The sequence below is a fragment of the Falco naumanni genome, chromosome 1, assembly GCF_017639655.2.
Source record: "Falco naumanni isolate bFalNau1 chromosome 1, bFalNau1.pat, whole genome shotgun sequence".
Lineage (NCBI taxonomy): Eukaryota > Metazoa > Chordata > Aves > Falconiformes > Falconidae > Falco > Falco naumanni.
The window spans coordinates 96,418,262-96,445,121 of NC_054054.1; the positions used below are offsets into that span (position 1 = coordinate 96,418,262).

General features: G+C 42.9%; 1 protein-coding gene across 2 annotated transcripts in view; it reads right to left on the bottom strand.

The window, feature by feature from the left end:
* Nucleotides 1-8,777: 8,777 nt before the first annotated feature.
* Nucleotides 8,778-26,860, bottom strand: part of SBNO1 (strawberry notch homolog 1) — a 35,447-nt gene continuing 17,364 nt past the window's right edge. For both annotated transcript variants that reach the window (XM_040610824.1, XM_040610829.1), the window contains exons 11-32: nt 26,635-26,770; nt 26,452-26,557; nt 25,053-25,206; nt 23,677-23,859; nt 23,375-23,472; nt 22,522-22,673; nt 21,725-21,922; nt 21,258-21,428; nt 21,001-21,170; nt 19,977-20,108; nt 18,639-18,774; nt 18,133-18,245; nt 17,962-18,033; nt 17,403-17,502; nt 16,804-16,878; nt 16,413-16,559; nt 16,239-16,333; nt 15,933-16,025; nt 15,331-15,468; nt 14,554-14,630; nt 13,612-13,805; nt 8,778-12,661 (exon numbers count right to left, since the gene is read on the bottom strand). In XM_040610824.1, coding sequence (XP_040466758.1) covers nt 12,519-12,661; nt 13,612-13,805; nt 14,554-14,630; nt 15,331-15,468; nt 15,933-16,025; nt 16,239-16,333; nt 16,413-16,559; nt 16,804-16,878; nt 17,403-17,502; nt 17,962-18,033; nt 18,133-18,245; nt 18,639-18,774; nt 19,977-20,108; nt 21,001-21,170; nt 21,258-21,428; nt 21,725-21,922; nt 22,522-22,673; nt 23,375-23,472; nt 23,677-23,859; nt 25,053-25,206; nt 26,452-26,557; nt 26,635-26,770 — 2,883 coding nt within the window. In that variant the 3' untranslated portion in view covers nt 8,778-12,518. The remainder of the gene's footprint in view (nt 12,662-13,611; nt 13,806-14,553; nt 14,631-15,330; nt 15,469-15,932; nt 16,026-16,238; nt 16,334-16,412; nt 16,560-16,803; nt 16,879-17,402; nt 17,503-17,961; nt 18,034-18,132; nt 18,246-18,638; nt 18,775-19,976; nt 20,109-21,000; nt 21,171-21,257; nt 21,429-21,724; nt 21,923-22,521; nt 22,674-23,374; nt 23,473-23,676; nt 23,860-25,052; nt 25,207-26,451; nt 26,558-26,634; nt 26,771-26,860) is intronic.

Genomic DNA, 26,860 nt, shown 5'->3' on the forward strand with positions numbered 1-26,860 from the left:
GATTTTCCATTGCTGTGCGGTTGTTTACAGTCACACCAAGTGAGTGCGAAATGGGAGTGTTCCCAGCTTGCCATCTTTTTTGCAGCTTTACACCAACTCTACAAAACTCTGCTCAGAGCAGCACTGTGAAGAACAAGATGCCCTGTGTTTTGCTTGGGTTTTACAATGACAGCTTCAAAGTATACAACATTGGGGGGGGGGGGGGATTGTGGTGTCTGTGTGTGTGTGTGTAAGGAGACAATCCTGTAAAGATTATCCTTTCTTCAGCACAAGCCACTGCGAGCTTTGGAGCAAACTGTGAGGGTCAGGCTTGTGGAGGTGGCCAGGCTTGTAGGGTGAGATTGTTTGTGCTGTCAGTGGGAACCCAGCAGTACCATAGCTCAGTATTTTACGTTTGCTCTGCAGCTTTCTGGGCACAGGCAGCAGTGGTGGCACAAGACACAAGACTCCGGTAAATGACAACCTTACTGCTTGGCCTCAGGTGCTATATAAGCTTCCACCGACTTTACTAACGGCCTCTTGGGGTTTTTTTGCAGATGCTGCTGAAATCGGCTGGGGTAGGAAGTACCTGCTAATTCTTCCTATCTGCCACATGCTCTGTGGCCACCATAAAACCACCATCATGTTTGGGCCCTGGGCTGACTGCTTAGCAGGGTGACCACAGGTGTGAGCTGCCTCGGAGGGGCTGCCTGCACTTTTAAACTTGTTTTGTGTCATGAGCATGGCCTGCACTGCAGAGAGGTGTGTTATGCACCTGCAAACCCTGCATTGAGTGTAACAGCTACAGTTCCAGCAGCATGCATGCTCCAGGCTGTTTGCAGCAAGCCGCAGGTCCCTGCTCTGCAGACTGATGGCACAGTCTTGTTTACTGACAGCCAAAGCAGCTCTTAATCACCGAGTGGCCTAGTCATAGAGCAGCAAATACAGCAGAGCCATTTTATCACGCGTGTGACATTTTCAAGCCTTCTCCACGCTATGAGGTAACTTGAAAATAAATGTGCATGCTTATGTTTCTCAGCAAGGGAGGATGGACGGTAAGAGGTGTCTGTCTCTTCAGTCATCTGCAAGCGCAGATGATTTATTTTCCAGGTACAGCTACCTCTTGTCAGTTGTGTAAGATCTGCAGCGTTCACCCTGTGTGTCCCCCTTTTTTTTTTTTTTTTTTTTTTTTGTAATTTTCTCTGTTCCCTCTCCTGCTTTGACTTTCTCACCTCTGCTCCTCCCAAACCACTGGGAATACTCAGCAGCCAGTGTTTCCACAGAGTGAGCCTTCCAGCCCCTGCTTAGCCAAAGTTCTGACTGATCTCCGGGAGGTTTTCTCTTCCCAAGGCTCTGCGAGGTTGGATGCTGAACCCCTCTGGTGAGGGTGTAAAAGAACACACGTGCAAAGCGTGATGTTGGAAGGTGCTGGCAGCATCTGGCTCTCAGGATGGCTGTCTACAGTAGCGCTAGGGACCTTGGGCCATGCTTTAAGACAAATTTGTTTGCCCCTCCTGTGTGTGGAAATAAAAGTAAATACCATCAGTGTCTGCAGACCTGGGCTGTAACGCTCTCAGAAACTGCAAACAGAGAGCGTAAACTGGGTTTGTTTTCTTATCATCCTGGATTAAATCAACATGGACAAGAATTAAAGATGGCACAGCCAGACCCTGGTTTTTCCTGTCATGTCTTTGGCATGTGTAAAACATTACATTTGTGCATTAATTTCAATGTAATTAATTGTTCTCAGGCTTAATGGGTTGAGTGAGTTGGGGTTCTTCTAACTGTCCTTTACCCACCACGGAGACCCGTGTAGCAGCAAGGAGAAAGAGATGGGAAGTCTGTTCCTTTTTCTGGAGGGAGTTTATATTCAAATACTTCTCCCTACATTTCTGGGAATCCAGCATCATACATAAAATAATCACAAATGCAGCTACAAGTTCCTGAGCACTAATTTAATCTGCAAGTCTCCAAACAAAGACGATCATCCAAAACAAAGCGAAAAGTCTCTGATGGGCCTAGGCTGAAAATTAAGCTTTTTAAGTCGTGAGTGGAGGCAGGCTTAACCTCCTTGAAGAGCACAAGTGGTAAAAGCGAGTGTCAGCTCTAACAAGTAGCATTTTAAAAGACACTTTACAGAGCTGAGTACCTTTTTCACTGTAATCATAAAGAGCCAGGAACTCCTGGTGCAGAATGCCTCCTTCCCCAGGATCTGCTCCAGGGCCACCTCGCATACTCCTGGGGCTGTCTGGGACACTGGCATGAAGGGAAAATGGTGCACTTTATCCTTTTTGGCACCATTGTTGCTGCTGTCTTAACACATTGCTACAACTCCTGACATTCCCGTCTCTGTTCCCTCGCTCGGTGCGGATTGTACGAGGTTTCCCTCCTGCTCTTTCTGTTCCTGAAGGAAAGCTGACAGCCCTTGGTGTCCCTCCACGGCGACCTGCTTTTTGGCTGCCATTTGCCACTTTCTGCCCCATCCTCACCCAAACGCACAAGATCCTGAACAGAAATGCAGATTCCCTGGCTCTATCCTCTTTCCCCCGCAGGAAACAGCCCTCCGAGCCCCTCTGCGAGGGGGGCTGTGGTGCAGCCAAGGCCAGGAGCTGCTGTGAGCCAGATCCCAGGAGATCCTCACCCAGCCGTGAGCCAGACCCCAGGACATCCTCGCCCAGGGCTGGCCCACATCAGCGGGCAGCCTCGCAGCAACTCGGCATCAGAGGCGGGATGCCTATTCCGGTCAGCCTCTCTCCCCTGAAATTCTCCCAGACAAACTTTTTCCCAGCCTAGCCCTTCTCCCCACTTTCATATGGTTCCTCCCAGGCCAGATGCCGTATTATCTGGAGCGACTTTCCCTCCCAGCCTTGTTTTCCTCCTACTCCTGAGTCCTTTGTCTGGCTGCCAAGTGGAGCAGCCCTGCCAGGCAGACAGCTGCTCAGCATCGCGGCACGGGTGCTGCCCTGTGGGCTGAGAAGCCGGTTCCAGGCCCGTTCCATCTTTGAGGGGGATGTTCTGCCTTCAAGGTGGCACATACCAGAAGGAGAAAAAGCAAACAGCACCTGTAAAGCTCTCAGAAGAGCTTGGACATGCTTAAGATAAAGAGGCCTTAATGCTGCTCTGGGTTTACCTTGGAGATAGTGGGAGTAGCAAGCCTGCTCTCTCCTGCTCCAGCTGGAGGTCTCCCTGGAGGACCACAGCGCGGGAATGAGAAGTTTCCAAGCCCTCAGCCACAAAAGCACAGGCCTGGAATCTCTCTAATGAGAGTTTTCCTATTTGCAGTTTGCCAGGCAAACAAGCACCAGGCACCAATATCAAAACCAGCCCAGATTCCGATGAAAACCAGCAAAAGAAAATAAAAGCAGAAAGGAAACAGCTTCGTTTTGCTTGTGAAGAACAGGCAAGTAAAGCTCCTGAGCCCCCTCAGCTCCTCCCTGCCCTGCCGAGGATGGGGGGAAGCCAGGCGGGCTGCCCAGCTGGGGGCTTGGGCTGGGGGGTTCCTCCTTCCTTGCTGTAGTTTGCAGGGGTGAATTATCGCGTTATCCCCACTTTACAGGGCTTCCCCCCATCGTCTTTCCAGACCAACAAGCGCTCCACCCTGCCCCATCCCTTCGGTTTGCCTGGAAGGACGCTCCCATCTTGCCCCGCAGGCTGGACTCCCACTTCCCTCCCACTCCGGCGCCCTTGAAGGCTGTGCCAAGGCAGGCAGCCAGGCCGGCCCGGGGCAGGGAGCACCCCACCCTTTGGCTGGGGTGCAGGAGCCTAGGAGACCTGCTTTCCTCCCAGCCCTGTCTGGGAAAGCTCCTGAACCTGCTCTGCATCCAGGAGCTGGGGAACCCACAGCATTGCTGCATGCTGGCTCGCCCCAAGCGCTTCCCTGGTGCCAAACACCCGAATGCCCTGAGCAAGTCGTGCCAGTGTGTGACACCTGCGATGGCTGTAGAATCGCATCACGTTTTGGAGGAACGCAGAAAGCCTTCCAAGGGCAAACCAAGTGCCACCAGGCCAGCGACACATTCCTGAAACAAAGAATGGAGGCACAGACAGCTCCGTGCCTCATTGCAACACCAGCTGTAAAGCCAGACTATTAGGAGCATCCCTAATAGTTTTGTTACTGGTCATTTGAGCAAAGGAAGTGGAGGAGAGAGTGTAAGCAAAGCCCAGGGCTGGAAAATGGAAATGACTGCGAGGAAAGGAATGTGGAGCTTCACAACAACTGGGTAGCGGGGTGGGGGGCGGGTGGGGGAGGGGTGGGGGGTGGGGGGTGTGGAAGAGCATAGAGCAGGGGGAAGAAAACCGGGGGGTAAATTACAGCCATGCAGCAGCAGGATCCCGGAGAGCACGGTGCCTGGCACGGGCAGCTCCTCAGGGGTCTGCGGCTGATGCTGCCAGGCACGGCGCCTCCTTCCCTCGCCCGGGCCAGGGCCTCAGACACGGTGTTTGCCAGGATGAGTCTAACACATCTGCCAAGCTCCTGCCCCAGGATGCCGCTTGACGCAGAGGTGAGAGCACTGGAGATGCCTCTCCTAAGACATGTCTGCCCATGAGGATCACTGCCCTAAGAGCCTCCGTGCCCAGCTCAGGGCATGCGTGGCTGCGGGTCCGGCAGTGCCGATGCCTGGATTGCACTCTCCCAGCAGAGGCAGTGGGACAGGATGATGCCCACAGCATTAGGGCTTGGAAATATGAAGTATCTTTAGGCAGCCAAATATTCAAACTCCGCTTAAACATCTACCTGAAGGGTGACAGCAGCCGCCTGCTGCCCTACTGACCGTGAACCCCTTCTTCACTCCCTACAAAAGCAAAGAGGGGAGGTCGTGGTTCCCCCCGAGTGTCTGTGGAGCAGACACACTGTGGGTCTTCCCCATGGAGCTGCCGGCCGGCCCGGCAGCCATTGCAGCCTGGCAGCCACCGCGCCGGCCGCGGCAGGGGCTCGGTGTGCACGCACGGAGAGGGAGGGACAGGCCCGGATGTGAAGGATTTACAGCCCTGGCAGCCTCATCGCAGCACAGAGTTGGCTGTAATGTAAATAGTCTGGGGCTGAGACTCGCCAGCGACCGAGCATGGCACAGCCAGGGTGTGAGCCAAAGACCGAGCACGACGCAGCCACGGCGCGAGCCAAAGACCAAGCCCCCCAGCGTGATCCAGTGGCCCAAAATGGCTTTCCAAGAGGGCAGGCCAGGCCATGGCAGCCTTCCCTCCCCAGGAGCATGCGGGCCTGGCACAGGCTTTTCTCTTGCTGGGAAAGGGAGGGAACGGTGGTTTGCTTGAGTCCGCGCTGGGAAGCAGCAAAGGGCCAGCGGGGCGCATGTGGCTCAGCTGCCAGCCGGCAGCTCTGAGGCCTGAGCCGGGGACGGGAGAATTCGGGAGAATTCCCACACAAAAGCAGGCGGGAGCTGTGGCCAGGGAAGTCCTGGTCCCAAGTGCCCACTCCTGAAGCCCCATTCTGCACAGAGAGGGCAACGCCGGGGATGGTTTGTGGAGACCAGCTGCGGGCTCAGGTCTTTGCTGCTTCATTGCTCACATCCACAGTTTTGTTCACTCCAAGTGACTTCAGGGGAGATCTTACCCAGAAGTAATTAAATCACTTGCACCTTCGTTTATGATTTAACTTAGTCAGTCTGGTGAAGCTGATACAGATCTCTGTTTCATACCCAGCAATTCATTGTGTATTTAACAGGCACAGTCAATTCTTCCACCTTATAAAGGTGGAAGGAAGGAACATATAAACCTGACTTGGAGTTCCAGAGGCAGAAGCCGTCAGCTCACAAGCTGCCTCTCTGGCATTTTTAAGGTGTATTATTTACACACTGGAAAAAAGCCAACCAAAACCACTCTTAAGACATTTCTCCCTTACTTACAGAACAAAGGCTACTGCTTTATGAAAATGAATAATTAAAGTCTGAGGTTTGGGCATCTTCATTTATTGCTGAGAACTTGGCCTCATCACTTTTCCAGATTCGGGGAAAATGAGAATAAAAGTCAACACAAAATGATTTACAAAAATAAGATCAGCCTGTTTATCCCAAAAGAACTCTTTGGATAAAGGAAAGGTATTTGCATGGCATGAATAAAATATGAAGAAGTTGATACTTTCCAACCTTGATAAGAGTTTTTAAAAACTCTTCTTTTATAAGATCGCTACAATTAGCATTAAGAGAATGTCCTGAATTTGCTCTTCACAACCAATAAAGCCAGTTTAATTAACCAGTGAAATTAACCAGGTGAGATGCCAGGTTTTTAAGTGGATTGAAAGCGAAGATGTTCGGATTATTAAAACAGGACTTCTACCAGTCTGAAGGATCCTAAAACAGAGCGACGGGTACGTTCAGTGTATGCAGCAGTACCGCTGAAAGGCGTTCCAGTACAAACAACCTACGTGGCTAAGTTCCACAACAGAAAATTAAAAGGGGGGGGGGGGGGGGGGAGGGGGGAACCCCAAAGTAGTCATTGGTTTAATTTATTTAACTTTTTTTTCAATAAAAAAAAAAAAAGAACTCAATAGAGAATTGAGAGTTCATCATATTCCAGTTTGTCGGTTTGGGGAGTATAAATCTTTCTAACCATTGCTGTAGTATTTCATTGTGGGGTGCTCCAAGCTCTGCCACTCTGGCCCCTCGTGTGGCGAAGGCAGGGACACATGGCGCAGCGAGGTCTCAAAGCTTGGCAAAGGTTTCCAGTTAGGGCAGGCAATAAAAAGACCACCTAGAATTCATCTTCAACGTTAGACGGCTTTAGAATTCTGTCATCTTGGACTATTAAAGGCATAGACTGAAGAAGTACTAATAGCAAAGTCCTGCTTAAAAAAAAAATTTGCGTGTCCTTCGTGCTGAGGTAGCCTCCTAGAGTAAGGTATCGCAGGGGCGCGGTACAGCCCCTCCGCAGGCTCCCTGGAAGATGCCGAGGCAGTGAACACCCACCTCACATAAAATGCAGCAGGGCATGGGACTTGATGTCAAGGACTGAGAAATAAATCAAATCTTGGCAAGTAAAAACGCCATTATGCACTGGCAATGAAACTGGCATTGGTTATCCTCCTCAGATCAGCAAGTGGATACATCAATATGTATGCCATCAGAAACGGCAGCAGAAATATCTCTTTATCCTTCCCGGCGCAAATAAGGAATAGGAAAACTGCTCTTCTGCAGGCGACCCGTCTCATTGCAGTCATGCCCACAGCACAAGGAGGTTCAGAAGCATCGACCAGGCTTAGTTCTTGCAGAATCCAATACGCCTTGATGCAGGTATGGAAGCGCTGCAGGACTTCCATAAACAAAAGGCATCACTTAAAGCCGAATGGATTCCTGGATTGGTTTGGCTGCCTGCTTAAATGCTCCAGCTCCGTTATTTCAGCCTGTGCCCTCTGCCCAGACACCTTTCTTCTGGGAAGAAACGCCAGCATCCTTCGCACGCGCGGCATGCAGCTCGATAAACCCCACGGTATCGGCTCACAGCACAGCAGGCAAGAAATTCCCTACAAGAGTTTGGAACCTGCCTGGTTCCTATTCTTGAATCTTACTACTGCCTCCCATTTCCTTTGCTCAGAAGTTATTTTGGAGCAACTAAGAAAAAGCGAAGTACATCAAATGAATTAAGCTCTTGCTTGGTTTTTTTACTTATCGCTCCCTTCAGCCCAAGCTTTGAGAGGCAATCTGCCCTCCGCTGTGGTAATTGTGACCGAGAAACACCGGTATTTCCAGTCTTTCCTTCCCTCCACGTTTTTCTCCTTAAAAAAGAGTCGTTGCTTTTCAAACTCCAAATACAACTGCAGCAGCAAGCCAGGCCAACGCTGCTCCCGGCTGAAGCGTCAGCCCTCGAGGTTTCCCATGCCCCACTTGGCCCTCGGGCAGGTTTGCGGCTGCGTTAATTAATTCTGCCAACTCCATCAGCCTTCACCCTGGGAGCCTGTGCCACAGCACCACACACCACAGCTGCCAGTACATGGCAAACTGCCGCTGTTATTTCTCCACATTTGTTGTTAAAGCTCGGATCGACCACAGAAACTACCAGAAGCATTGCTGTTCGCAGCTGGACACTCAGTGCCGTGACTGTCCAGTCAACAGGCTTTGCAAACCGCGAATTCACGGAATAACTGTACGGACATGGTCCTTCCAAAAAAGGGCAAACAAAACCTGGGTGACAGCTGGTGGAAGCTTAAGTGCTAAATAAGAGACAGACAATTCAAGGGATTTCTCATTAATCCCTAACTTTGATATAAATATGTGTATTTTTATCTGGCAATTAAAAATATGCACCATTTTTTCCAATGGTAAGAAAGTCCCATTACCTCCATGTTGAACATTTAGACATTATATGAAAGTCAAACTTTTCCCAGGAAATAGAGATGTATCTTTCCTCCTCTTTTTTAAGTGCTTTTAAGACAGTTGACATTTAAGATGACTGTAGTAACACATATCTATATGTTAGGGCAGTGGGCAGGTCTCATGTTGCTGATGCACTGGATCCTAGAACTCTGTATTGTAGGAGCTCACGGAATGGACAACAGGAGACACTAGTACATGGAAGAACACTGAGATGTATCTAGAGTTACAGCTCACCACCTGAAACGCGCTGAAAAGACTAAAGAAAACAAATGATGTGAAAATTCAAATATTTGTTTCTGATACAGGCACTAGGAAGTGCATAGTACCAGCCACCGAAAGACACTGGGAACCCAATTCTCTCAAGAAAATGCGTTATACACTAAAAATACAGAATAAAACCACATAGCATCAAAAGGATCATGGCAGACAGACAATTGATAGCTTTGAAAAAAAATGATGACAACACATAACGTCTACAATGTATGCACACATCCCTTGGAAGTTTTATATATGCTATATATATTTCAAAGTACACACAAACTGCCGGTTTGGCAGGTTGAGAAAATAGGAATACATCTTGGGAAGGTCATGAAGAAAAAAAAAAACCCACAAAGGAAAACAAAGAGTTATTTACATTCAATAATTCAGTAGCTTTAACATCTCTATATACATACATACTCTTTCTATATATGTACAGAACACGATGGGATCTGAGTGAAGCTTATTCCAAACGTGAAAGAAAAATACAAAAAACCCTTGATAATTCACTTGACAAATGTTTACAGGTTGCAGAGCTTTCTTCATTTACAAAGAAAATACTACACACTGACTAGACAACTAGCATCTGTAAGGACTTGGTTCCCCACAGGAGGGGCATTCCCAATGGACCATCCAGTGATCGGGGAAAAAAAATGAAAACTTGCTGTACAGAGGGGGGTTTTAGTGGGTTATAATTGCATTTACTGCATCAGACGTATCTTAAGTACGAAACTAGTTAATGAGTCAAAATTTAATTGCTGTCAAGGGACAGTTTAAAAAAAAAACCCAAACTTTATACATTCAGTTCCCACGTCAACTTAAATATGTATCTTCCCCTCCTACAGCACGCTTCCAAAACTCAGGCAATACAGAAATTACTACCATTTTACAGGTAGCTTTGCCTATTAGCAGACATCTACCCTTCATATAGTTTACATCCACTTCAGATGGCAGTTTGTACGAAGCAGGTCAATGCCCCACAAGCAGGAAAAACACAGAGACCGCTCCTGCAGAGCCAGGTAATTTACACCATGCCCATCGCTCTCTCCTTTTTCCTTCCTGAGGATGTTTGTCTTAGGGGCAGCGCTGCAAGAGGACACTGTATGGCTGCTCCTTATCCCATCCCCTGTGCTATTTATCCGCCTTTCCTTCCCCAAGCTTTATCAGCAGCTCATGCAAGGAACAAACTACTACCCAAAAACCACACCCCAACCGCCAAGCAGGAATTTTCAAAACAGAAATTGTTTCTGTAGCTGGAAGGCTTATTTTTTTTTGTGTTAAACCTTTAAGGTGTTATAACACTGCAGAGCTGTGGATGCAGATGTGTTATTAACTGAATGACAAAGCCAAGGCATCGATGGTGGCAGGTAGCAGAGAGCAGGCAAAGGACAGCAAGGAGGGAAACTGATTTCTGGAACGGGAACAGTTCTTACGGATCTTTTTGAGTACCATCAGGTTTTTTCCCTTCAGGGGACAAAAGTCCATGGGAAATTTAAGAGAGTGTGAGCACACAGCAGATGCTGTGAGCTCCCCAAAATAGCAGTTTGGTTACCAATACAGCAAATACCCAATTCAGGATTTGCTCACCCCAACCACCAAAGTTCACACAACAGGCTGAGAAGAGCACTTAGGAACTTAAGCGTGTTATTTAAATAATGAATTGTTTGAAAAAAAAGTATTACTACTTGTGAACTTACCACTTCCAGAACCATCTTACTGAGGATTAGTATCTAAAATATTGTTACCATCTCAGATGGTAGAAGTTTCTACACCAAACAATAAGAATTAAAACAAAAGGCAGCAAAGTCCACACACCGCTTGCTGGCACTAGTTGTTTGGTTCACTACCTGCTGCAGCAGTATGTCAACATGCCTCTCAATCCCATTACTTTTCCCAGAATGGATGCCAAATACTCCCATTACTTTTCCTGGAATGGATGCCAAATACTCCCGTTACTTTTCCCGGAATGGATGCCAAATACATCCAATGGTGGGTACAAAACACATGAACATCCTCCCCCACACCCTGCCTGTGGTCTACAGGTTTCCCAATCCCCTACAGGTGCGCCAGCACTCAGGCCGGCCTCCCCTGACTGCCAGCAGGTTACAAAGCTCTGCAACACCTACCACCTGCATCACAAGCGCTTTGCAGAGACGTAGCGGGTGCCATGGTGGTAGAGCGTGTGCTGGTTTAGCCTAGATCCGTGTTTCCAGTTAGTCACAAGCACGTGCAGGGGACGCATCCCCTCGCCCCGGCCAGACAGGGAGCAGAGGGAAGCAGGCAGACCTGTCCTGGGGAGGCAGGTGCTGTTACCACCTGCAGGTGCCTGCGCAGGCAGTGTTAAGGGCACCTCAAGCAAAATAATTCCCATAAAGAAACTCCCTTCAGCCTGAAGCTGTGGACCTTCTGGCCCCGTTACTTCTGGAAACACTCTTTACAACACTTCAGTCTGGTTACAGAAGTGCCCTGCGCTACATGGATTGCTGCTCTGCCAGGTGACCCTTACAGGTTTACACAGTTTACTTCTTGCCTCATTAATGAGTTCAACTGAGATTATTTGGGCTGCAAGACAGAAGCCTGGTTAAAGCAGACTGGAACATGCCAAGTCCTGTCGAATTCCAATTGTACAGACTTGTTAGTGTTTTTTTTGAATATGGTGATTGCCTAAACAAGACTCCACTTCTTGTTAGTACAATAACTTTTATTTGACATCTACAAGATCATGATCTTGTAGGTTTTTTGGACAGGTTTATACAATCTCAATTTTTCAATAGTGCAACCTGTGCAAGCAAGAAATGACAAACATTGTCCTTCACTTTCTTATAAACATCTACTATTATAGGCAAAACAAAACTTACCCATATTATAGATAAGTGACTATTCACATTTGTACATTACAATTTCTTTTAAACAGCTCCAGATAAACTCTACAATGTCTTACAACATATTAAACAGTATTCAAGTTACTGGGTAACAGAAACAGCACATACAGTGGAACCCTCAAGTGTTTCCCATTCTCTAATTTACAGCTCAAGTAAGGTTTCATCTTACAAGTGACAAATTAAATTACGTTAATGAAGTAAAAAATATAAGATTGTATGCGAGATGGAAGTGAATTTGCACTTAAGTTTCCATAACCACCTCGGATTAAGGAAATGCTTCAATTTAAGGAAAATAGGCATCCAGCCATCTTTGCAGTACACATTAGGAATACCATTAATACATTAAAAATGAACTAATTTTAATTTAAGGTGTTTATCACAAAAAGAACATGTTGTAGACTCAAATATATAACCCCCAGGAGAGAACCAGAAAAAATGCAACACCTGGGTATAAACACTATAAAAATGCAATAACCAATGCTGTACAACTAAGATTGTGTTTCTCTCTGAATTCCTGTCTGGTGTGTTTATCCTGTCCATGCCCGTTTCCAAAGACATGCACTGTCAAACAGAAACTGGGAAGGAACCTGAATGCATGATGTGCAACCTCTAGGTTTCATGCTTTATAAACTCATAAATCGAAGAGAAAAACCCAATATATATTTTCTATATATATACTCAATACATGCATTCAAGGATATCTCCCACAGCAATGGCATTGATGCACTGCGTTAAACCCTGAGCACTGTATGACAAGATAAAAATAAAGCCTGCTTGGGGATTTTCAAGCATTTTCAAACAAATTGTGGTTTGTAGCTTAAAAGGCCAAAAGTAAAAGCAAACAGGAAGCACTACAGAGAGCATAAGGAAAGACAGATGCACCACCATAAACAACTGCTGGCTTTCAGTTCTACCAACCTTTTTAAGATCTCTTTATTCCCAAAGGATTTGAGAGCACACAACTGAACTGAAAAAGTTATATTTCTTTGGAATCTGTCCCTGATTTTTATGCAAGTGATATGCTTTTACAGCCTTTTTCCTCAAACACCAAAGTCAACACCTGTGGTTTGTCCTCTTATGCATTGTTGAAATTGGTGATGCTTTGCGGGTGATGCTGCTGCCATATCTGCTGCTGCTGTACTGCAAGCTGTTGAGACTGGTCTGACGTCGACAGGAGGTTTACAAGGGGCGATACACAATTTGCAGGAATGATCAAACCTGAAAACAGCAACAGATCAATTGTCTCATAAGTGCGCAGGCAATGGGTTCATTAACACCTCAGGCTGACGATACCACCATTTAATTTATGCAGCAGTCAACGGTGACCGTTTCCAACATCAAGTCTAGTCAAGTGCAGCTACAAGTTCTGCTGCTCAGTAAGAGCTTTATCTTCAGAAGTCACTAGATCCTTCAGGTCATGAAGCAGTAGAAAGAAGTTGCCATTATGCCCCAAAACCAAATTTTATGCCTACATTACCGGCTGCCACCTAAATCTAGAAGTTAGCTATTCTTGCTTTTCTAGCCTCACAGAAGTTGCACCACCATGAAAAGTTTAAATGTGAAAACCCTGGTTTCAACGTCTTAGAAAACTATAGTAGAGTAGGAGCTGCTATGGTACCACTCATCTACAGGATGTCCACATTTAAAAAACAGATGTGGATTTCAGTCTCTGAGGTACCTGCTGCCAGGGATTCACTAAGAGGTTGTGCGGCACAAAATGACATGACCACCTTGAAGTCATTCTAAACTATTGATTACACGTGACTTTCAGTAGCTCAAAACCCATGAAAGGAACCATTTCAAGGGCTTACTATTCTTTGCCAGAAGTGGGGAAAAAAAAGGAGAGCCCTTATGGTTTCAAAAGGTAGCTTGGCTGGAACAGGCCAAAGACGACTTTTTTCTTACTAGCAAACCAAAAGAACTGGTAGAGTCAGTGTTCCAAAGCCTGTCTTCCTCCTTTACCCTGGCTAAACCTGGTGTCTGTACTACAGATACAGATTTTCAACAGTTTTAAGGCTGACCCTCCCAAACATACACACTGACGAGCCTTTTCTCTTGCAAGCATCTTTTTATAAAGCCTCCTATGTGACTCTTAACACAGAGCGACTCTTAAGTTACAACTACCTTCTACTCCAAGATGGAAACAAAGGAGCAGACAAGGCACTTACCTACAATCCTCTGCCCATCTTCTGTTCTTAGACGAACTATTTGCATTTTCACATTTGTACCACTCACAGAGGCTAGAACGCCTTCTACTTTTGTCCAGACGCTCAATACTGAACCACACAAGACGTAGTAAGTTCGACAGCGGAGTCCCACTTCACAAACTAACCCCAAGCCTGCCTTCTTACAATTGCCTCTCCTAGAGTAGAGAGGAAAAAAAAAAAAAAAAGAGCTTTTCAAAGAGTTTTGCAAACACAAACTACCCAATTCCATTTGAAATGAGATGTGAAGTTATTTCACATGTACCCAGAGCTGAGCAAGGGCTGTGAGTACACAGTAAGAGGATACTTTATCTACAGCATGCCACTAGTGGTAAAGCTTGGAGAAGCACTGGCCTATTTAGGACTCATCTTCAAACTGTACAGAGCTTTAAGTCAAAGATACTGCTCATTTAGATCGCCTGAGAAGCGGATGATGTTACATGACACTGGTGTCTGCTCATTGTATTTCAGAAGCTCCAATATTAATCTGAAACTTCTACCAGTTATGCTGTTCCTCAGCAGTTAAGACATCAGCTGCTGAGCTCAGACACACAAGAACAGCTCTTTAACATTCACATCTCTACATGAAGCATAAATATATTTCCCCCCCCCAATAACATTTCAACTGTCCTACCACAATAATAGATCAGATCAAGACAAGCACAAACTACTCCTGGGTCATTATACTTCCACCAGAGTACAATTTATGCATTAGCATTACTCTAAAATATTAGGACATTAAGGGCAACCACAAAGCTTCATGTTTCCACTCAAAGGTTGGGTCATTTGACAGGACAATTTTTCTTAACCAAAAGTACAAGCTCTCACATGAATAAAAGAAGTACTGATAAAACAGTCCAGGTGAACAGTTTAAGTTAAAATATCTACGTGCACACAACTACTAACCAGTAAGCATGGGTGCAAGTATCCGCAGAAGAATTGTACTGCTCTAACCAGTGTGGCAGAGCATCTTCAGAAGGTACCTGAAAGAGTCATTCAAAGTGGGAATAATAATGAAGGAACACACATCAAGGCTTACAGAGAACAAAAGCAATTTAGTCATCAGTACTAGGCAAAAAGGGGGAGCACCAACGTTAGGATGGTGATGAGAGGTACATTACCCCACATTATTACAATTTCAGGCTATTCAATGGAAATGTCATCTCAAAGGATGAGCAAAAATGCTTGAGCATAGCAGGATCTGAGAGTTTTTCCAATAATCAACCTGATCTCAGACTCTCAAGTTTTCACAAATTCAACACCTCAAAACTGTTTAAAAGAAGTGGTAAGATCTTTCCAGCCTCTAAACAAGCCATTACAGTACTTAAAATGTCATCAGCAAACAGCTGAAGCTTCAGCATCTTTGCTTAGAATACACTGTACACAGCTGCTTATTTAAGAGCATGGCTGTACACCTCACATAGAAGCACAACTTTCCTTGCTGGATCCTGAAAAAATTAATTTTATATTACCACACCACAGATTATTTATATTCAAAAAGCTTTGGCTATAGGAATGCAGAAACCATGTAGACCTACTTAAAGACCCAAATACAGGCTCTGCTCTGGAAAGATAAGCCTAGTTTTTGACTTGCCAAAATTATACATAAATATCAGAAAAAAAGTATTTCTATTTCTCTTCAAATTTTTCTAAGTTTAAAAGTAGCATAGTTTTAACAGTTACCTTCTTATATTTCTTTTTCAGGTCTGCACATGTTTCTAGTTTGAGTTGTTTCCCAGTATTTGGTCTGTATACTAAAAAAAGCTTCTTTTTAGGATTCACTTCTTTTACTAGAATAGCGGTTTTCTTGTTATTTCTTATCTGGAAAAAAATCCAACAACAAAAACTTCTTAAGTTTAAACATGCCGACAGCACCTACCTGGAGTGATTCCATACTGTGCTCTTTACGGAGTAACAGTGCACCTGATTGCGTATCAAGACAACCAGTAACAATAAGGACACCTTTAGAAGACAGCACCACTAATCCACATGAACCTCACAACTTTCCTTACAGCAAAACATCTGGTTTCTTGATGCAAGTGTAAATAAGAGCTATTATTTTGGGCTCACATTCCTATCTGAAAATATCCCGAGCAGCTAAAAAGGAGTGCTTCATACTTAAGTGGTGGAAACAAGCTTAACATGAATTTTAATGCAAGACTGAAAACATTCTGCAAGAACTAAGCAGTAATTAATTTAAACAGTAAATTTTTCAGGAGACAGTGTGTTTGGTTAGCTCACACAAAGCTGGTCTGGACATAATGCAAGAGACAGAAGAACCTTACCTGTAGTGATAAATAAAATCCATCATCTGGACCTGTCTGTTCCGCCCAGATCTTAGTTGCTTCGTCCCAAGACATTCCTCTCTCCACACTGATCTAGAAGACAGCCAGGCAGGGGTATGTGAATGGGAACAGGCTTTAAAACTGTTACAGACACAGGAACTAAAGACCCATGGAATCAAGCATTGTCCAGTAAAAGGCCTGGAACCTCCCCTCACTCAGCACATGTTTAGCCGATTGCCGTGTTTTAGAAACCTATTGGCAAGCAAGTTTTATTTGTTCATACAAAAAGATACAGAATCAACTTACTGTGTATAGTTCTACGTGTCCAGAGGTAGAATATCCAGGAGTTAGAAACTTCTTAACATCTGCTTTCCTTACTTTCTCATCCCCAGAGCCCAAATCTGGAAAGGAAAGGACAAAGTTATTCTGTTTCTCTGTTCCTACTGAAATACAAGAGTACAGAGAAGCTGATTTACTCACCCAAGATGCCCATATCGTATCTTCCATTCTTTTTAGCATTTTGAATAACTGCATTTAACGTGTCAGAAAAGTACTGGAATAAAGCATTCTGCTGATGTACTTCCATGCCAAGAATTCTATTCAGAAATTTCCCTATGTTGTTATAATCTTAAAAAAAAAAGATTAAGAAATACACATATTAGGTCAACAAAGACTGACGACAAGCTCTCAATCAGTGTTCAGTCTCAAGAAGACTACTTAAATCCACTCTTTCAGAAATGAGGAAAACATTCTGGAATTCTTAAAGTAACATTTTAGATAGTTACAACTTCAGTTCTATTGCTAGAAAGCCACCATCGTGATATACGATATGTCTAGTGACATTCTAAAGACACATTAAACACACAAATACCTTTATCAAGTGTTAGTATTCCAGATCTGTCTTCTACATTTATCAAGCCTACGCCAATCAATCCCTGACGAACATCTAGGAAAAAGAAAGTTAAATCATGGCTGCTTTGCCATCTAAAAATAAACCAATGAAGTAACAGCTTGTTTAGCAATCACCGTTCAGGATCCAATTCCAAAACTTCTGACACCCCTCAAATACAAACTGCTACCTAGTACCTCAATAATCAAGATGGAACTTTGCCTTCTGTCCTTCCAGGAAGCACAAGCAGGGAAAACTACTAGTGGCACTATATATAAGCTCACAGGAAAACAAGATATTGCAAGAGGTAACAGGAAAATTAAGACATAGAACTGTATGTAATACTTTGGCCAAGCAGATACAGAACGTGCCTTATACTGAGAGAGTTCACATATCTTGTTTCACACGTGAACTTCAACATTCAAGCAACATGCAGAGGACTAACATCCAGTGAGAGCCTGTCTGGGCCAGCTGATCAGCTGAAATAGTAACAGTGTTTTCTAGCTCTAAAATTATTTTTATTTTCTGCATACTGGAAAACGACCCAAAGGTAGCTATTCCATCCAGCAAATTACACTTACCTTTGAAGAAGTCTCCAGGAAAATCGGGAGGAGGCGAGACCATTGGGGAGTCTAAGTTCACAATGGATTTCATAACAATCTCTAAAGCATTTCTGCCATACTGCATAAGAAAAATAAAGTTGCTCTGACAATGCGATCCAGTGTTTGTGCCTCAGCCTCAAGCACACGTGGTCTAACAAGTATTTGTAATTCACAATAAAATGTTTTTCTCTGCAGTAGTGAAGGGAACTGTTTATTAGCTGTTCAATTATAAACTACACTATATAAACAGCCCAGTCTTAACTCCTAATTAGAATTGCCAAATTTATCTTTCAGTTGTCACTCAAGACCTGGATTGTTAGCAAATGCAGAAATGTAATTTACACATGTATTTGTGTTCCATGCAGCTTTGCCACCAGAATTAAGAATGTTTCCTGGCTATCTCAGAAAAAGGCCTCCTTATCAGAAAGTAAGGCAGAAGTAAAACACTTCACAGAAGATGGAAGAAATCCTTCCTCAACAAGTCATTTGTGGCATAAGCATCAGAGCATGAGTTTTCAAACAGAAATAGAACCATCACCTTGTTGTCAAAATTGAATCTGCTGAGGTCTCGAGTTTCTGTAGCCCGTCTGTCACCATGGGTGAGGGCTCCCTGTTAAGACACACCTTTGTAATTAAATCAAATTTTAAGAAAAGAAAACTAAGTTGTATTTTCTCAAATAAAGGATCAGACTTCTCAAAACAATCTTACCAAGCTCTCCAGTCTTTTTGCAACTATAGATGCAAATCTTTGCTCTCCGGCCAATTCAGAAATTAGGAACACATACTCTGGGGCAGTCACTTGGTTGGATCTATGAGTTCTTCCTGGATAATTAAATAGAAGCACATATGTCAAATTCCACTTCCTTGAACATTTCTAATAAAATATGAATTCGACTAGTAAAGAAAAAGGCTAGAACTTAAATCCTGCTGAAAATTAAGTTTCTGCTGTACTACAACCACTGGAAGGTAGTACACAAATGCTCTAGAGTTGTGGCAACTTTCATAAAGATGATACATGAAAAAAAAAACCCTAAGCTGCAGTGTGAGCTTGAAAGTCTTGAAAGAAACCTAGCAAAATCATGACTATAGATCAAGCTGATTCTATTCATGGGTAAAGACGACTGGAAGGATCAATGTTATTTGCCACGAATTAGAAGCCGATTCAGTTAGTATTACTAGTTTGCTAGGGGAAGGATACAAAAAATAGTTATTTACCGAACTGCTGTATTGCTCTATCTGCGCTCCACGGCAACTCCAGAGTCATGTGAACTCTCCGTCTCTGGTTCTTAGCTCTACGGTCTGCTTGCAACGATATCCCAGAGCTGGCAGCCTCCGAGATGATGGCAATGTTCTTTGATTAAGAAAGGAGTTGTTAGCAATACATCCAAGATCAAGCTTCAGTTTTCAGTTTCGAAAATAAAATGTATTTTTACAAGTACTACTAACGTGGATCTGGAATGGTTTCACTGTTACTTAGTCTTCCCATTGCAAGGAGGAGGGGAGGGGAGAAAAAGTATGGTTCTCTATCAGAGTTAGAAATGCTCATAAATTTTTGAGTGACAGGAGTGGTTTTTGCTTTACTTCTGACAGCAACACCTTTCTGTGGAAATGAAGACAGGCAGTACATTGCAGTCTTGCCATTCCGAAGGGCGGGTTTCTCTGATACTGGCCTGCGTTTCAGGAAGGGGAGGGACACAGGGAGCCCTGCTCTGATAGCAAGCACCGCAGAGAAGAAAAAAGTTGCTGCTAATACTGTATAAGGAAGAGGATATGGCCGTTCTGGTACATGAATGCGTTTGCCATGGAAGAATGTAAATGTTTGGACTATGCAGTCACCTACAGGAACGTATTTATTCTCAAGTGTAATAACAGACCATAGAAGTTCCACCCAACAGCTACCATTACTTGATTTGCCCTCTTGTGGTAGCATGTCCCAAATGAGCCACAGGAAAGTTGTGGAGTTTTTCCCTTCCTCTTTTTATCAGCTTCAGTTCTACCACTATTCCAGGAGTACTTGATTTCAGAGTGCAATAGCCAAAAGCGATCACCCTTCCCAGCATTACTTCTCGATCCCTGTCAAGGTAGGCCACCACCACCTTTTCCCTGCAGCCCCCTCAATGTTTTTTCAGACCAAGCCAGTCCCCATTTCTCAATTTCCTTATTTCCTCTAGGAAGCAGAGGTACACAGTAATCCAGATAAAGGAATCATAGAGATGGGGGGTGTTTCTCTGCCTTTTAAACATACACTGCTTCACCAGAGCAGCTGGAAGGTGCCAGCTTTCCATTTGGCGTGTATATACCTCTTAAGCACAAGCCTCCATGGCCACCCAAACTACAGCCTGACCTTTAAAGCACAATGCAGCCACATATTGGACAGGACTACTGAATGCACTGGTTTGAAAAACAAAACAATAGTGAATAGAATATGCTAACTAGTACTTACAGTACCTCAGGAGTCCCTGTAGTATAATGGTAGAGCCACAGCCTCGATAACTTAAAGTGTTACAATTTATAAAATACTGCCAGACGCCATAGTATCTCTTTAAGGATTACCTTATCTCCATCCATGAACCTCTGCTTCTCTGTGATGTTCAGAATTTCAACGGGCACATCAAGCTCAGACCTCGACTCGTAAGATATGCTGCCATCGTCATTGCTTACAACTCTCCCTTTGCGGCCTGTCATCTGCAAAAACAAAAGGGCATGAAAGCTCGTTATGGCAATGCCAAAATTATTACATGACCAAAACCTGCAAGCAACGGTACTGTTTATTCATACACCAACCTTAAAATAGAATCAGTAATTTACTTCAAGTCTAAAACCACATTAGAGAACCTGGATTGTTTTTTGGTTGGTGCCATTACCTGCTATGTGGTGTGGCACAGTTATTTAGAGGTATCTCATGGAATCAAAAGCATAACAAAGCCTACCTATGTAGATATGACACAGTACTATGCTCCTGTCCGTAAGGGATTTACCAGGAGTACTAAGAAAATAAACAAAACTGACAGCTGAGATTGCCACTGATTTCAACAGGGTCTTTTAAATCATAATGATCTTTCTGCTTGATAAGAGTAAAGACATGTTTCTAAAGTTATTGAGATAAAGAGGTAATAATTCATCAGGCTTTTCACTAATGCAGTTTTATTATACAGGTTCTTAATCTTCATTGCCTAGGAAGATGAAATAAAGCTGCTTTCTGTTTTATATACACCCGCTTCAAATTGACTACAGCTTAAGAGACACACCACGATAAAGCAAAACAGAAACTGGCATGATTTACCCAACAAGAAACTACCAGTCTCAGAAATAACCTATTTACCCATTCAAAGCACTCTGTGTTCTAATACAATCTTCGAGTTTCCCTTTAACTCACAAGGCATTCAGCAAAGCAACATATACTCTTATCCCAGTGAGATTACTGTCTAAAACTGATAAACACGTTCTCTTTAATAGATACATAAGTCACATGCAACCCTGAAGAATGACAACACTGATTTACTGCAGCCAGATAATGTATGGCTGCAGTAGAAAAAAAATACATTTTTTTTAAAAAAAATGTGAACACCAGCCCTACCTCTGCAACATTTTCCGGACCACCCAGTTCATCTATAAGCTCATCCAGTGTATTAGGTGGAAGATCTTCAGCCAGCTTTTCCAGTTTATCAAGCAGTTCCTTTTTCATTTGTTGGGCCCTTTCAACAGCATCCTGACTTGTTACAAAGCTGCTGTTTGTGTTACTGTTTGCTGAAATTTAAGAGACTCTTTAAGATTTAGAATTTCACTGCCTAACTGCTAAGTAAGTGAATCCATGTCAAAGAAATGTATTCTTACCTGACATGTTGGTACTAGAAGTGGTGGTACCAACAGTGGAAGTAAAACAGCTAGGTCGTTTTGATCCAAGACCAGAAGCTAGTAAGGCACTTTGAATAGAATCTGGGTCTATGCTTTTCTTCTTTTTCTTGTCTTTATTTTTTTTATGCTCTTTTCTAATTAACCAGGGATCTAAAGTTAAATAAAGTTATTTTCAAAAAGATGGAAGCATTTACCAAAAAGCCATCCTTTCCTTTGAAAAAACTACATTCTTGTTACAAAAGGTGACTTACGAAAGTCTGACCTCCAGTGTGTAAAATCTACTTAAAGATGCAAACCAACACTCCAGTACTAATTCCAGTCTCATTAGAATTAAACTACACGCTTATCGAACACACTTATTTTTGACTCATTGAAGTAGTTAGGAAATACTTTATGCTTACTATCTGCACGTACAGCTACTGGCTCAATGAAACAAACTGTCTTACCATCTTCATCATCTTCACTGGATTCATCTCTGAATGGGTTGAAGTCATCATCATCTCCAGAACTCAAAAATCTGGAGCTCTCATTGTCACTTTCTTCATTGTCTGAAGCATCAGACTCACTTTCACTCTCATCAGAGCTGCTACCTGCAAGGCCGCCTGTTTTGCGAGCTTTTTTGGCTTCTCTGCTTATTTCTTCACCTGATTCCATTACCCCCATCACCCCAGAAGGGAAAAAAAAGTTAGTTTAGACATTGTACTCTACTTTTGAGGTTTGTTTTACCACCACTGCATACAAACTAGAAAAATACTCAACTACTAAAACCAGCAGTGTTTTAAAGAATCTAAGTGTCAAGACATCTCTCTCAAGTTTGGTTTTTGATTGGTGGTTTTTGTTTGTTTTATGATCACCTACTTTTCAGTAAGAATACAACCAGTTTGGGAAGTGGGGTGGTATTAGTCTTGTCTTTACTGAGCCTCAAGAAAAAGTGGTTATCAGCGTGACTGCATCAGGAAGTGGTCTGACACGTGCAAGGCGTTTTGGGATACAGTCCCATACCAGATCAACTCAAGCCTGAGTGAAGCAGTAACCAGAATTTACAGGTTATATTGCTTCAGTAGCAGTTTTAGTCCGCTAACGGAAACTTCTAACAAAAGTCTTAGAGGCTTGCAATACATGCTCTTTCATGAATGCCTGTACTGATATTTACACTCCTGTATTTTTTCCAGAGTTCACTCTTGGGCAGCTCTAGAACTGCCCCATTTTCACTATGGCATCAGTCTAAGAACTTCAGCATTACCTTTCCGTTTCTTGATTTTGTTCTCCTTGCAAGGGCTGTCTCTGGGTGAATTGTTATTACTTTGAGCAGTCAAGTCAATTCCCAACAAGCTAAACAGCTTCTTCCTGTCAGGAGCTGGAAAGTGCTTTTCAATAAGAGACTGGAATACTCCTCTGTTTAAGAAAAAAGGGTTCTTCAGTCAAATTTGCATTTATTTAAAGTAGAAACCTATAACATTTTAACAGCTTGCTTGAATTCTCTGAAAAATTATTCCCTGTGAACACTATTACACAAGCACTCTGTAATTATCACCCATATTATATACCATATATACCATATCACGGATGTACTGTATTTGTCAACTTCTTTTAAAAGTAGGAGACATTTACTTTACAGCACCGTAACTTGTAACTTAAATCTGGTTTTGGCATCAAGTGGTATTGCTACTGCGATCTTACTGCTCAGAGCTTAAGTGACAGATAAAGTTCCTCAACAAGGTGGTCTCAGGACTGAGACCATCAGGCCTGGCTCATCTGGTGAAAGAGGGAAGTCACAGCTTAAACTGGCCTTGGTTTAAATGCAGCATACACTTTGCAAGTCCTCCCCTCCTCCCAGTTTGAGTAGAACAGTACCAGCTGTTCACACCTGAGAACATTTCAGAAGGCTGGCAGAGCTAGGAACTAACCCATGGTTCACTTGAGCAATAATACCATCAGGTTTTATGTACGGATGTTCTTAAGCTGCCTGTACTAAAGGATACCCAGCGTCTGTGCACTGATGCATGTTTTACACGTGAAAGGACAAATTACTACACATGCTAAGCTGGATTAAGGCTAGTTTTGTAAAGGACAGTTGTAACAAACTTCAATCTTACTTTGCTGTAGAAACAAAGTCATTCAGTTCACCACCACCTTCCTCCAAGGCTTCTAATGTTCTTGCTTCTCCTGTCGACTGCAGGCCAATAACAACACACTAAAGGACAAATGAATACAAGACTAAGATGACATGGAAGTTTACGTTTGCCTGAATTTCTGCTCATTAAACAGCTTCAATACCATAAAGTACAAAAGCATGCTGCTACTTTGTCTGAAAATATTTGTTATGAGCAAACAAATAAAAACATTAATAGCCTTACATTTAATAACTATATTTAAAAGTAGGTCTTTATCAACTTACTTTCCCGTTCTTGATTTCTTCCCGAGCTAGCTGCACCACCCTCTTCACTTTAGACGCTATGCAAAGGTACTTGAAAAACCTCTGATGAGCTGACCAAAACTGACCCCACATCGACTTTTTCATTCGTTGTTCTGCATCAATAAGATCGGCTGCTTGCTGAAACCTCTCTCTAGCACTGACCCACTGGAGAAGAAAATGTTAATTGCTTTACAGGTCACATTTCAAGGCTACACAGATACATTAATACCCAAATAAAGACAGAGGTTTAAAGTTCCAGTACTAAGGGACTGCAAGTCAAGGAAACTCATCATACACCAAACATAGCTCACAAAAAAAAGAAAATAGCTATCCTTAGTAAATTCAGAAGATAATTATGTTTATAATGAAAAGCAGATACATTTACATTACTACCAATGCAAACACACAGTATTTTCTAATTACCTAGGTTCTCCATTAATACACTCATGTTAAGCAAACAAAGAGCACTGCCCAAAATTAAATTTAAAGCTACGCATGAAGATCCCAAGAAGATAAAACCCCCACTGCCTTCATTTCTACAACATTGTTATACCAACTGTTTCCAGATTACACAAAGTAAGCTTTGGACATAAGTTTGAATGTTGCTTAAATAAATCACTAAAGTGATGTTTTAAAGTTGATGTTATATACCTGCCAAATTTTAATTATTTTACATGAATAGAGTCATGCTTATGCAACCTCTTAAGCAGATAAAGACCCTGCTCATTTTAGTCTACGTCCAAGGAGTAATTATTTTTATCTAATATAGCAGAGGTAATGTACAAGCAGAATGTGCGCTCCAGAAAGAGACACTCAACATATGGACAAAACAATTAAGAAAAACATGAAAGATAACCAGCAGGTGAATAAATGAAAACATTAAAGGGAACCACAGCTCCGGTGCTTTGGAGTTGATCTGCCACATGATTAAAACTATCACCCTGCACTGTAACTACAAGCTACCACTCCATCATTCTGCTTCAATGAAAAAGCCCATGCAGCCTGTCTAGTGGTCCGCAGCTTGTTCTCAGCTCAGTTGCCTAAAGGGGGAGGACTGGAGCACCAAAATGTGACCATCAGGTAGACAACTACGACCAAGGTCTCTGAAGCACTGCTAGAAGGCAGTGAATTTAGTACATACTGGAAGATGCACCCAGAAGTTCAGTTTTTATGGACTCAGAACAAGAATTAACAGCTTTTGCCAAGTCTTAAATGGATGAACTGTTATACTAAGATGAGACAAGATGCTGCCATTCCTGTCTCTCAACAGGCTATTTCAGGACCATTCAAGTTTAAACCATGTAACTTCAACCTTTCAGAACTCAATATAGAAAGCAAATTTAAGAAGGTGCTCTTACCAGTTTCACAGATTTATTGTACATTTTAACATATTCCTGTGAAAGCAGAACTTCATCAATTTTGAAAGTTACACCTGAAAAACTCAACTGTCTTGCTATGTACATTCCTCTCAGCTTCATATCCATAGCAACTATTTCCATGGCACCAACACCCCTAAAATAAAGGAACAAATTAAGTCAGTATTAGAATTTTCAAGAGCAAGGATTTGTTAAAAAACCCTCAAGTGATTTAGAAGAAAACAGCATGCTTACCAATGTGAAGGAGTATGTTTTCAAAATCATTAGCACTCTTTCTTGAAATACACCCAACTGGGGGTCTTGAAATGTAGCGTTCACATAAAACTATATCCCTGCCTTGTATTAAGTGTACCCCAAGAGGTACAAACACCCAAGCAGTTACTTTTCCCCTGAATGACCTAGCATGCAGTAAGAGACAGTACCTTACGAACTGTAATTGGATAATGAAGTCGGTCCAAATATATAACAATATCTTGCATTGCCATTTTATAAACACCACTGAAGATTCAAAATAATGCATACAAACTGTATTAAGCCATTCAGATTTATGCTGGTATGAAAACCATTAGGTTAGTAGGTAACTTAAGCTATTGCTAAAGGAGTGTTGCTGTTGAAGAGAACTTGAGAGTGCAAAGCAAACCAACTCACAAGTTGGGGCCTGTAATTTCATTATTACTCATTTAATACATACTCAGTAATGAAGTGGAAATGATGCTTGCACAGTCTAGAAAAATGATACATCATGCACATGGCATACAGGGAGATGCATACTAAGCCCTACTGCAGCATCCTGAAGTGTTCAAAATTCTTTTGAAGTAGGCAAAACATAATATATTAAGATGTTCACCTACCAAAGAACATTGGTATTTTCTACCAACCTCTCACATTTAGGTTTTTTTAATAAGTTCTGAAATACTAAGTACCTTGCAACAGCATACATTATTTTCCTGAACTGGGGTTTTTATGCCAGAAAGCATACAAACGGACCTTCTTCCTCTTAAACTGCCCAAGCTGACTGCATAAACATTAGAGGGCTTCTGCATATAGTGAGACATTGCCTGTACTAAGCATACTCAGTACATACAGCATGTTTTCATGATGAGCAGCAAAATATTTGCATTTCATAACACCCACATTTTAAGAGGGCTATTTCCCCAGCAAGCTTCTAAAGCTCTCAGTATTTTCTGTGAGCAAGGGAAACATCCCATTTTTCACCACAGAAGATAAATTAAATTTCTGCTAGATTTACAAGCTAGTCAGAAAGTTCTTAGTGTGACAGGACAAGTTTGCGGAGGACTCTGAGTGAATGAAGACAAAGGAACTGGAAAGCACAGTCAACCACAGCCATATCCACTCTTGCTATAGCTCTTTCAAGTATTACCTTCTTTCAACAGCCTGAATAAAATCACTGAATTCCCTAAATGGAGTTCCTTCACCCCATATTCCAAGACGGTTCATATATGCCATATTCCTTGGCTCAGACGCACCTAGGAGAGAAGAACACATTCCGTACGACTGCCAGCAAAAACATACAGACATGTAATGCAGACTAAGTAGTACATACCTGTGGCACTAGCATAAACAACCCTGGCTTTTGGAAGTTTATTTTGAAGTTCCAATACAGCCAGACCTGTTTTTGTTGGTTTTGATGAACCAACAGGACACAGATTCTTAGCTTTGTGACACTCATCAAATACAATCTGAACATTAATTAAGGAAAAAACTTTGTCCCACTTATTTTTAGAATGGGGAGCTAAAACAGAAGACAAGAAAATCTGCTAATTACAATA